Source organism: Bidens hawaiensis, unplaced genomic scaffold (genome assembly GCF_021521415.1).
Source record: "Bidens hawaiensis isolate Kalapana, Puna unplaced genomic scaffold, B.hawaiensis_p1.1 tig00018889_1, whole genome shotgun sequence".
Lineage (NCBI taxonomy): Eukaryota > Viridiplantae > Streptophyta > Magnoliopsida > Asterales > Asteraceae > Bidens > Bidens hawaiensis.
In genome coordinates, this window is record NW_027492870.1 from 1 (window position 1) to 12,745 (window position 12,745).

General features: G+C 31.5%; 2 protein-coding genes across 2 annotated transcripts; both read right to left on the reverse strand.

Moving 5' to 3' along the window:
• Positions 1-4,008: 4,008 nt before the first annotated feature.
• On the reverse strand, positions 4,009-4,783 carry LOC143557322 (transcription factor bHLH84-like). Its single transcript, XM_077046427.1, has 3 exons — positions 4,584-4,783; positions 4,348-4,474; positions 4,009-4,098 (listed from the first exon to the last, which is right to left on the reverse strand). The coding sequence occupies exons 1-3, from the start codon at positions 4,781-4,783 to the stop codon at positions 4,009-4,011; spliced, it is 417 nt and encodes a 138-aa protein (XP_076902542.1).
• A 122-nt stretch (positions 4,784-4,905) lies between these two features.
• Positions 4,906-5,553, reverse strand: LOC143557312 (uncharacterized). Its single transcript, XM_077046418.1, has one exon. It carries the CDS (start codon positions 5,527-5,529, stop codon positions 4,912-4,914), a length of 618 nt encoding a protein of 205 aa, XP_076902533.1. The 5' UTR covers positions 5,530-5,553; the 3' UTR covers positions 4,906-4,911.
• Between the last annotated feature and the right edge of the window lie 7,192 nt (positions 5,554-12,745).

Here is a 12,745-nt window from a genome sequence, read left to right on the forward strand (position 1 = left end):
CCCAAAATACGTTATGATGAAGAAGACATTCATCTTCTTATAAAGATGGCTAGGTCTTCCTCTTCAACTGATGTTTGATGTTACAATTCTAAAAATTTTCAAGTCTTTCATTTTATTCTTTTAGAACGATGACTTCCTGTATTTAGGCTACCGCACTATCTCAATTTAGAGGGTCTTATTATTCGGGATGGACCCCATTTATATTATTATTATTATTATTGTTGTTGTTGTTGAGAGTATTTTGGTTATTTTATACGGACTTAACTCCACTATTAAAATCAAGTTTATAATTGTTTAAGTTTAAACCTCCGCTATATACAAAATCTAAAAATTACATGAACCAACCATGTTATAACCTCCGCTATATATCTTTATGATATATAATACACCAAACAAGGGCATTAAGACACTAACTTTTTTAAGTAATTTACAACTTGTAATGCATATGATACATTTCATAAAGCATCTAAGTTAAGGGTAAACTTGTCTATTACAAAATATGCTTAAAAATAATTACAATATTTCTCCCTTTACTTAACTCAAGTTTTATAAATTTATAAAATAGTTTTAACTTTGGTCCATCATCTTTACTCATGTATTCCTTATAATTTTAATTTTAAACCAATTTCTCACCAACGATTTTTAAACAACAATAACTTTTTCGTACGTTAATAGTTTTTAAAAAAATTACACCATAAAAATGAGCGTTCTATTGTCTTTAATTTGAGTATGGTATTGTTATATATTTTTTTTCAATTAAAAAATTTAAAATGTAACCTATATGTGTTTTCTTAATTCGATTTTGACGGTTTATAAGTTAACCGTGAGCCAAACCGCCAGTAACATTTTGTTGTCGTTGAAGACCGAAATTACACTGTTGAAAATTTACCTGTATCGTTACTAACAGTTTAGTTTCATAGATGGAGCTTTAATTATAAATTTACTGTCCGATCAGGTTTTATATGGTCGGTTTTCAGTGTAAACTGCAAACTAACTATTTGCTATGGTTTAAAAAATAGAAACCCAATTACCAAAAAAGGAAAAAAACAAACCATGAAACCAAACCGATGATTAGTAATTTAAACGGTTTTAATGTTTCAAACTAACCATGAACATCTATGATTATTAGAATTTAGTGTTACCCGCTGCATCGCGCGGGCACCCGTTTAGTTTATATTTACCCACCGGACTGAAATATAAAATCAGTGGATCTTGCAACTAAAGAACACAACTTTCAAACAAGATAAGTCACCACAAAATTTATTAGTTGATACTCAATTATACAATATATATTGTTGATATACATATAAATTAAAACCATGAGAATTACTTCTCGCGACTAGAAAAAAAAATATTAAATTTCATAATTACAATTTGGTCAGGGACAGATATATATATAAATCTCTTCGTCATTTTAGTTAACTTTTTAATTAATCCGGCAATTTAATAAAATTTTCGTAATTTCAAGATTGTGAAAGCTTCTGGTAGAGACCCATGTCCATCCCATTATAAGCTATCGGAGCATACATCCACATTTCATCAGAGCTCAGCAACTGCATCCATAGGTTTCAAGATTAGACATATGAAATTAATATCTTTACGGATCTAAAGCGGATTCTAAAATATAGCCATTTCATTTTCCTTTTTTGTTGCATTTAATCCTAACCCATGGGAATATGACTACACATTTTTTTTGTATAAATTTTTTAGAAAACAAATAATTAATCACACAAATTTTAATGGAATATTTAAGAAATTAAGAGGTTATAAATGAAGGTTTATATGACTATTAATCATACCTTAATTTGAAGCTGCAAGAACTTGACATATTGGACAGCTTCTTCAAGCATTGTGCTTATGTCAACCTTGGTTCCATTTGGTACCAGGTTTTGAAGGACTTTTAGTCTCTCATTGATCCTCTCTCTTCTTTTCTAAGAAGAGAGAAACCAATTTTAGTTGAAATTGGTTCGGTTATATTTTTGCAGCTCAATTATGAATTTTTTAAGCTAAACTATTTACGTATGTTTTAAGCTTGGTTATGATGTTTCAAGCTATGATATAGACAATTATATCATTATTTTAAGTCTGTAGTCATAAATAAAGGTATAAAGATGGAAATGGGGGTATACAATTTAAAAAAACACAATTATTCACGGTTCGGCTCGGTATTGGGTAAAGTCGGTTAATGAAGAACGTATTAAGCATAACCATAACCAAATGGTCAGTTAGTTGTTCAATTATATATGTTATATTTTGGTTAATTTTGTTTTGGATAATGTATTAGTTTTCGGTTATGGTTCAATTTTGCTTACCCTTATATTGTATTATTTATAGGTCATTTGCCATATGATCTTTTATAATTGTGTTATAATTATTGAGTATAAGTATTTCGATGGTCACTCGATATCTCAAATCAAGAATTTAGAAAACTAAGCACACTCGTATTCATGTTTCTATCATGATAAAATGTTGCTTTTTACAAGTAGCGAAGTACCACAATGTTTTGTTGAAACAAATGTCATATTCTTAACAAGCCCCCCCCCCCCCCCCTAGTTTTCTCATTTGCTTCTTATACATGTGCCACCGTCGATTTTGTCCCGCGCAATTACATATATTTTGTTTCATGCCTCCCTTTACCGTTATCGCACCACAACTCCACCACATTATCTTTTCCTTTACATCTTGGTCATCGTCACACCCCTTCATGTTTTTCTTCATTAACGTATCTTTTCACTTATTTTATGTTCTGGCTGTTAGACTCAGCGACACTAATATATTTCTCATGATACCTTATCCCCATGCACTACCACCGACGAGTCGATCAAGTGGTATGCTGCCAAAGGCGGTTTAGCTAAGCTATCGGTTCTGAGTTCCACCAAACAAGGTTCCGGTATTTTGTCAACCAAGACTTTCCTTAAATAGTTGTAACAGCTAGCCCACCTACCGCCGTACACTGATATTGTCAGCTTTGGTCGGGACAAACCACCATTGTCTCACGGATTTGCTTTTGGTTGCCTAGGTGGAGACTTCCTAGGATATCACATATCCTGATACTACTCACACATGAGCACGCTTAATTGTGGAAGTTGTCCTCTCATGCGCTATCATTAAGTGCCCAAAACGCGTTATGATGAAGAAGATATTCACATCTTTATAAAAAATGCTTTGTTCTCCTCCATTATAGCAATTTTCGAGTCTTTCCTTTATACTAATATCTTGTTCGGGATGGAATCCATTTATATTTATATTATTATGATCATTATTATTAAGAGTAGTTTGGACATTTTATGCATACTTAACTCTATTATTAAGAGCATCCACAACAAGCATTGGTTTCCAAGGTTTGAATCTACGTGGCAGGTTATAAACCCAATACAAACATTAGTTTACCATTGTAGAGTAAAGTTCTTGGGTTAGAAATCCTTTCCTGCAAACATGAAATGGACTTTGAGATGGCACATTCCTCTTTCCCTATCTTACATCCACATATATATATATATAATATATATATTATATATATAATTTTAATAATTTTTTAATGAGGTTTGTAAAGGTTTGTTGTTGTGAAAAAAGTGTGGTTTTTTAGAAAAGTTTGGAATATGATGTGGCGATGATGTGGCGGTTTGTAAGGGTTTATTGTTGTGGATGCTCTAAGATCAAGATTGCAATTGTTTAAGTTTGAGAACAACAACATGAACCATGCTATTACCTCCGATATATATTTATATTTAACCACCAGACTGAGATATAAAATCAATGAAGCTTGTAATAAAGAACACAGCTTTCAAATAAAATAAGTCACCACAAAATTTAGTAGTTGATAATTGTATAATATATTGTTGATATACATACAAATTTATAAAACCATGAGAATAACTTCTCACGACTAGAAAAAAGAATATCAAATTTCATAATTACAATTTAGTCAGGACAGATATATATATAATCTCTTCGTCATTTCAGTTAACTTATTAATTAATCCGGCAATTTAATAAAAATTTAATAATTTCAAGATTGTGAAAGCTTCTGGTAGAGACCCATGTCCATCCCATTATAAGCTATCGGAGCATACATCCACATTTCATTAGAGCTCAGCAACTGCATCAAATAGGGTTCAAGATTAGACATATGAAATGAATATCTTTACGGATCTAAAGCGGATTCTAAAATATAGCCGTTTCATTTTCCTTTTTTGTTGCATTAATCCTAACCCGTGGGAATATGGACTACACATTCTTTTTCTTTTGTATAAATTTTTATAAACAAATAATTAATCACCCAAATTTTAATGGAATATTTGAGAAATTAAGAGTTATAAATGAAGGTTTATATGACTATTAATCATACCTTAATTTGAAGCTGCAAGAACTTGACATATTGGACAGCTTCTTCAAGCATTGTGCTTATGTCAACCTTGGTTCCATTTGGTACCAGGTTCTGTAGGACTTTCAATCTCTCATTGATCCTCTCTCTTCTTTTCTATAAACCAAACAAAACAAATGTTAATTCATCATCATTTCATAAGGTCAACGCGCAAAATGAACTCACGAAAACAATAATGGGATCAAGTGATCAACACTCACCCTTGCATAGAGGCTTGAGGATCAGTTGCTGCACCTCTACTAGCTCTAGTTTTCCAGTTCGAGTTTACTGCGGTGCCTCCATTAACATCATCCTCAGAACTGCAAGAACTCGAACTCGCGATTGGCGCATTACCTTCTACTTTGTTGTTATTGTTATTGTCTTGTTCATCATTTTCTTTGACATTTACTGCACCATCCATCACCTTTTGTTTCTTCTTTGGCTGCACTTTCTTTTTATTTTTCTGTTCAAAAAAGAAAAATATAATATTAAAACTTATTCAAAGATGTGATTCAAGATATTAAAAATAATTCCACAACCTCACAATAACTACAATAAAATAGTAATACTCACACTCTCTCTAGAAACCCTAGTTTTCTTCTTCAGTTTCTCATCAGGGTTTTCATCATTGACTTTGTCTTCCACTTTATTTGGTGCTTCAGGCATTTCAATCTTCCTCTTGGAAGGTGTATGCTTGAGTTTATCAGCAATCGGGACCGGCTGTGGATCGACTGAATTCTCAATATTAATATTTTGTCTCAAGCATTGAATTCCTTCCATTGTATCATCAGAAAAAACTTGTGCTAGTAATGAGGAGTTGTTATTGATCATTTCGCCATAAAAATCGACTGGCTCATGATCACAGGCACCGTTACTCGGTAACGAGATAAGATTAGAAGATGGGTAGGAAAAACATTCATTGTTGCTAGTTTCTTGAGAGAAATCATGGTAGAAATTAGGGTTAACATTTTCATAGGAATTGCAAAAAGGGTTAGCAATGTTGGATTCAGTCATTACGGATGAAACTACGAAAGGAGTTTCAAAGTTCAAACCATGATCTTGTTCACTTGAAAATAAACCATGGCCGGAGAAGTGTTCTTGATCACCGGAGAACATCCTGCTCAAACTTTCCCATTTTTGATCTAAAATGGTTCCAAAAGACTCCATCTTTTTGGGAAGTTTGGATTAAAATGGATTTGATCGATGATTTTAGAAAAAGAAGAATTTGAAATGTGGTTTGGGAGTTGGAGATGTAGTGAAACATATTTATACCCTAATGAGGTATGTTAGTGTGGGTTGACTTGATTATATTAATTGCTAATCATTGATCATTGGGAGGTCTTTTCTGCATATATGTATTTTAAATCAAGAGTCCGCTTATCAGGGACATAACTATTAACGTGACTATATATGTAGAATGTTGTGTATATTATATTTGTACTTTGTAAATAATATTGCTTCCTTATTTGTTTCATTTATTGTTGAGACTTCTCTGTATATATATTCCATTTCATGAATAGAAGAACTCATTCAACTTAATGCCTATTTACAATAACTACCAAGTAAAAGTACAACACACAAAAGAATTATTATTATAATAATGATCATACTTATTATTATTATTGTAAAATTAATAATATTTTGCCCATGAGGTTTTTATGTATTAAAATTTAGCAATTTGAGTAGAACAAGTAAAATGGATATTGTAAACATTATCTTCTTTCCCATGTTTACTCACAAAATGAAAGGGGGGTGTCTCCCATCTGTCAAAAAAACTGAAGTCAATGCATTATTTTCTAATGTAAAAATATTAATAATTGGCTTGTATAAGAATATTGCATTGAAATATATTTAAGTACCAAAAACCATGGATATACCAAGAATTTGGGCAAAACTGATATATTGAGTGATAGAAACAAACAATATACGAGAAGCTAAGATCAATTTGGTGATAAACATGATTGCATATATGAAACTAAACGAATTAAGAACACACAAAGGTGAATAATGCAATCTGATATTGAAACATGACCTTTAACAATGTTATGGATTACAAAGTGCACTCATAAGTCATAACTACCACTAACACACGCATCGCCTATATCGTGGTGAATCAAACAGAACAAGTTTACACACCAAACAAAGTTCACATATACACTAGACCTCGCACCATCTAGTTCTCGCATACATGAAGTTAACGCATAATCAAGCTACCGTAGATTAGTATATGAAGTTCACGCAAGACTTGAAGTTTTCACATATCATATGAAGTACTCGCATGAACCAAAAGCTTGTATCTTTGATTTGATATATGAGCCTATCTCTTTGATAGTCCTTACAATGGAGTAATGATATATTATACCCTTTAAGAGTTAAAAGTTAACACTAAGCTAATTTGAATTCATCTAATTTGTTTAAAATTAAGAATATATTAATATATACAAACAGAACTCTCAAAACTAAGAAAACATTGACTAATAAGCTAGCATCCCTTTAATTAACGAGCTTATTAATTTAAACTTCATATATAATATAGATGATGATACAAGTCTTAACTTCAATCATGAGATGTTGACTAACACTATTTTATTGTAAATACTGCTCATTTATTGTACATATAAGCTCCTAATTTATTGATAATACAGTTGACGTTCTAGATAGATGCTCCATTCCGCTATGTCATGACTCATGAGTCGATTTTAGTACATCTTTATCTTGTGGGTTGATCCATAATTATGTTTCTTTTTATCTCGATTCAAATTTGTTGGCGTTTCTTGGGTTAGTAAGACTATCATGCGTTGTGGGCTCACATGGGGCATTAAAACAATGCCAAATCAAACCGATCGATTTTTATTTATTTTTATTTAATATCTAGTTCGCCCACACTACATAATTAAAGGGTTAGTTAGTTAATAGATTCTTGCTTATGTGGCTTTGACGTGACACTTTAACTAGAGGCTTCTAGTTAGCCCTGAGACACTATGGTGAGTTTTTGTGACCGCTGCTTGTATTGATTGAGGCTAATTTCTGCCTTGTTTGGCTTCATAGGTTAATTGAATGTGTGCATTCTAATTATGGTTGTCATATATTTGAAAAACAAATGAATAATTATTAATGTTAGTGTTGTACTTTGTATTGTGGCCGACTTTATGAGTTTCATCACATAAACAAAAGATTAAAATCCAAGGACGGCATTATTCCAAAAAGTGGGACATTATAACCGAAAAGAGTGGTCTTTGTCCCCTCATATACCTAATACCCTTAAACCTAGTCCAATCCTCTTGGAGAGATGCGAAATGTTTTACAGGACATGTCTTCTATATTTTTGTTCATAGTTAACAGAAGGCCTACTTTGACATGAAATTGCCACGTTTATATATGTATATGCGCTGGCATTAAAAGGAGTAAACCATTGGATTGAGAAAAGAAAAAAATATGACTAAAATGACCCATCTGACCAATCACATTCTTGACTAGCCATTCAATTCTACAAATACCCAAAATGACCATTCCAACAACGGTCGGACCAACCGTTTAAAATTTGTCATTCGACGGGTTATGAAACCAATAAAATCTTGACACGTGTCCTCAAAACAACTAAATCTGCCATTCGACTGATCAATTATGTTGGTTAACTGATCTATTCCGTCGTTCGATTAATATGTTCGGTCTGTCCTTTGTTTTAAAAGTAATCATTTTCTAAAATACCCGATAGAATTGGCCGACGGGGATACGTATCAAGATTCTGTTGGTTTCATAACCTGTCAGATGGGAGTTTTCAAACAGTCAGCTTGATCATTCTTAAAATGACCATTTTGGGTATTATAGAACTGATAGATAGTCAAGGAATGTGGCTAGTTAGATGACTCATTTTGGTCATTTTCCCATAAGAAAATGCTCCATGAAATTAATGTCATTTTACATAGATAACTAATAGGCATGACATTACAAGTTGTTGCCTAAATAGTTGGTCGTTTACGTTTCTATAAATTAGATTTTCGAACACTTAAGTTTCATGTTGTAAATTTACACATCCGGAGCTTCGGCGCATGTCTGATCTACTCACAAATAAGGACACTTATGATATCCTATATTCTTTAACATTGAACGATAACTCATCACTCATTATCAAATGATTTTGATTATGAGGATGAAAACAACTTGTGTATCATCTTTGTTACTACATTGATAATGGATGATGTAAATGTAAGATCCTTTGTATTCGTACCAATCAATTAAAGGATCGATGCATAGAAAAGAATTACTCAACAATATTTCAAACCTTAATGCATAATAAGTCGTTTCAAAAGATAAAATTCCATTGAGAACAATCTTAGATTAGTGCTAACAACAACCTATATGATTTTTAACGGATTAAATTGTTAAGAGTTAATTAATTCTGGTAACACGACCGATCAAAAGTCGATAACACAATTTATATGATCCCCCCCCCCCCCTCCCCCGGCCACCACTTGTTCACTTTAATGAAATGAACAACATATATACAACAATTTTCAATCCGACAAGAAAAGTTTTGAAAATTTTTGAAGGATCCGGTGGTGATCTTATTATCTTATAAATTGAAAAATGTAACGATGAATATTAGTTTGACAATTTATTATATTCTCAGAAACAAACAGGCATAGGTGGTGAAGATCCAAGGCACTCGGCATAGATCGACAACAAGTAGCTGTGATATCTCTTATAAACAAAAAACAAACCTAAATATAATTATCCCATTGACAATCATCTTATATTTCCAAACTGAAACATGATTAATCAGATATGTATCAGATTTAATCACTTCATTAATTTCCAAACCAACTTTTTAAGGTTATGTGAACCCAGACCTGAATTGACCCCATTCATTCTGCCGAATTCTACGGCTTACAATATTATTAAAAAAAACATGTTTTGTGTTTTCACATTCCCTCCTCCAAGCTTTTGCAACCTGCACCGCACGATCTCTTTTACTTATGTCTTCATGTCGGCAGTTTTTTATATACTACCTACGTCCACTATTCTTTATTTATAATGTTTAATACTTCAAAGTGTATTTTATTATCAATAAAGGAATATTCATGAATTTAAGTTTATAATTAAATACTTTCATATCCTGTTGTTATTCAAGGAAACAGTAATGTATGTATATTCATCATTATTTTATTTTACATTTTTTTAACTACGAACATTTGGTGAAACCCTTAGAAAATTTTAAGAAAAGCTCAATGTCTTGAGTTCTAACCCACCTAGTGGTTCTTCACCTGGATTCCCCTCTCTAGAGTTGATATCATTATTTTGTATTATAAAATTGTTTCACTTAAATATTTACAATTAATTTTCCTAAGTTACAGATAGTTTGCCGAAGGCAAGAGTTAGAGGAGACAGCTAATCTTGTCTCTAAGTTACCAAACCACCAATCCAATATAAAATACACGTATCTCAACTACCAATGGTTATTAATCAATCTCAGGACACGTAGCATTCTCTTTAAATAACTTAATCATACTATGTAAGTATATATATATATACATACATGTATATTTATACATTTGTAATTGACTAAAGGTTGTTTGATTTATTCAGATCTAAATCCAAAAGGGGGTTGCGGCGCAACTTGTTGCCCGTTTACCTGCTACTTCATTGTAAATCGTTTGGATGTTTCTATGAAATATAAAAGGAGCCAATAAGAAAAAAAATAAATAAAAATTTGAATAAGTCTCTGTCCTATTAAGCAATAATACGAGTCTGATTGATTCAAACATAATTTTAACTATCCCTATGAGTCTGACTGATTCAAACAGGTTGGAGTCTGAATAATTCAAATGTTTCCATCTGAATGGTTTCATTCAGATGTAAACAAACAACCCCTAATTGTATATGAATAATTACTCATATGTATCTATATAAGGTTATTGGATTTTAATAATCTAAAGGTTTACCTATTTGCTGGGATTTATCACAACTGAAACAATGTTTGTTAATACTCTCAACTTTTAACCTATTTTTCTTTCAACAATCCCGTAGTAACTGAAAAGTAACCCGTGAGCTTTTTGAATACATGGAAAACACATACAAGACTGTTGTAGAAAAATACATTAAAAGCTGGGAATATCAGAAAACATTATTTCTGTTGAGGTTAATTTGTACTAATAGATCAAAGTTGAAATTATTAAAATCCAATAACCCATTTATAGATGTACTTTCTATACGTAAGTATACGTCCTTTAATACTTTTATTCATTTAAGCTCAAATTACCTTGATCTACATTTGCATCATTAAGGGTTTTTTTATCACATTATTCCTAATAAATTTTTTTTCAAGATTCATAATTATGTGATCTTTGTAGCCTGTGTAAATCTAAATAGCATAGAAAAGTTGTAGTCCAAGAATGAAGGAAGATTTAAGTAATCATACGTAAAAAAAAGCACTCAAATGTTTGCGTCTTTATTCGCAACTAAATACGCTCATATGGGGATGTTTGAATGAGCTTCTGAAACCTGTTAATTTGATTTCTGATTAGGAAAAGCAGTTTGGAAAAACTTCATTTTAATTAAAGTTTTTCAACACACATCAATTCATGTTTATCAAACAACTTTTGTTTTTCAAAAAACAAATAAACAATTTTCAGAAGCTCACCCAAACACTCCCTAAATGTATACGCCTTTGTTAAGACATACATAATTTCAAATTGATTCATATGTGATTATATACAATAATACAACCTAAGTATGCCCCCATGTACATCACCACGTACAGCAGAAATACTAGTACATATACAAGAATTATTTTGGGGACCATGAAAGTCCTTGAGTTGTCGGTATCAACTTCCTTATCAAGTATTTTAATTTTTAAAGAATATTTTGAAATGAATATACCTAATTATTCTTGCTTAGAATACAAAACTTGCTTATTTAATTAGGGTTTAGGAAACCATATTTCGTCTCGCCAAACATGTTATACCGGAATATGAAGTCAACCATTTTAATATACTGGCCATATTAATTTTGACAGCCATGTTATTAGATTTTTTCACCAATGATTTTTTTTTACCGATGAGTTGAAGCCAAATCTGTTACCACATGTTCTAATCACAACTAGTGTTTAGAGTCACGATTTGTGGTGGGACCATGAAAGTCCTTGAGTTGTCGGTATCAACTTCCTTATCAAGTATTTTATTTTTTAAAGAATATTTTGAAATGAGTATACCTAATTATTCTTGCTTAGAATACAAAACTTGCTTATTTAATTAGGGTTTAGGAAACCATATTTCGTCTCGCCAAACATGTTATACCGGAATATGAAGTCAACCCATTTTAATATACTGGCCATATTAATTTTGACAGCCATGTTATTAGATTTTTTCACCAATGATTTTTTTTTACCGATGAGTTGAAGCCAAATCTGTTACCACATGTTCTAATCACAACTAGTGTTTAGAGTCACGATTTGTGGTGGGACCGTTAAATCGAAAAAAATAAAGGCTTAAAACTGTTGAATCATGCATGGACATTGTGGCGTGTTACTTGGAAAATTTAGACCCAAACATACATAAAACATTATTGTAATAAAGAACAACTAAGTTGAACCGATAAACAAACTCATGTAAAAAATAAAGAAAACAGATAAGCTAAAAAAAACACTTTTAACAATATATAACAACATTAGTTGAATAAACTTACAAATTATAGAAATTATAGAGTTTATTATTAAATATAATTAAACCAAACCATAAAGATTATATTGCATTTTATAATAATAATAATAATAATAATAATAATAATAATAAAAGTTATCAAGACTTTAACAGAAAAAAAATTGTAATGTTACTAAAGTAAAAGTCTAGATAAAGAAAAGAAAAACTTTGTAATGTACACGAATAGGAAAGCGTAAGGTACGACCAAATATTAACATAAATCCAACTGAGTGAAGAAATCAAGATAAACACACAATCCTTCAACAAAGGCGACTAGATTAATTTGCATAAGATAATTACAATCAGCCCATCAAATCTCTAGTATGTGTGTTACGCAAAACCCTAAAACTCTTCCTAGTTATAGCGTAATACATAATTAGGTTGGTTACATTTAAGTATCTAAGCTTGTTTAATATATGAGCTATCTTTGTCACAACGAAATATATAAATAAGATCAGAATAATATCGTTATTAATAACTTAAACTCCCACGTTAAACCTTAGCCTAAACAATCGTGTTTGACTTGATAATGTTGACTTTGTTGACTAAGACTTAATTATATTGATAACGTTAGGCTACAACATTAAATCCAACAATCTCCCCCCCCCCCCCCCCCCTTAAACTAATGTTATCAAGATCTTGTATCTTCTCCGAAACCATCTTCAAACCACTATCCATAAAGTGTC

Excerpts from the sequence above, each read along its gene's own strand:
- LOC143557322 (XM_077046427.1), bottom strand. The coding sequence starts at position 4,783 with ATGGATGGTGCAGTAAATGTCAAAGAAAATGATGAACAAGACAATAAC. Across the intron at positions 4,475-4,583 it reads CCTCAAGCCTCTATGCAAGG|AAGAGAGAGGATCAATGAGA; the intron begins GTGAGTGTTGAT and ends TTTATAGAAAAG. Across the intron at positions 4,099-4,347 it reads TCTTGCAGCTTCAAATTAAG|TTGCTGAGCTCTAATGAAAT; the intron begins GTATGATTAATA and ends TATTTGATGCAG.
- LOC143557312 (XM_077046418.1), bottom strand. The coding sequence starts at position 5,529 with ATGGAGTCTTTTGGAACCATTTTAGATCAAAAATGGGAAAGTTTGAGC.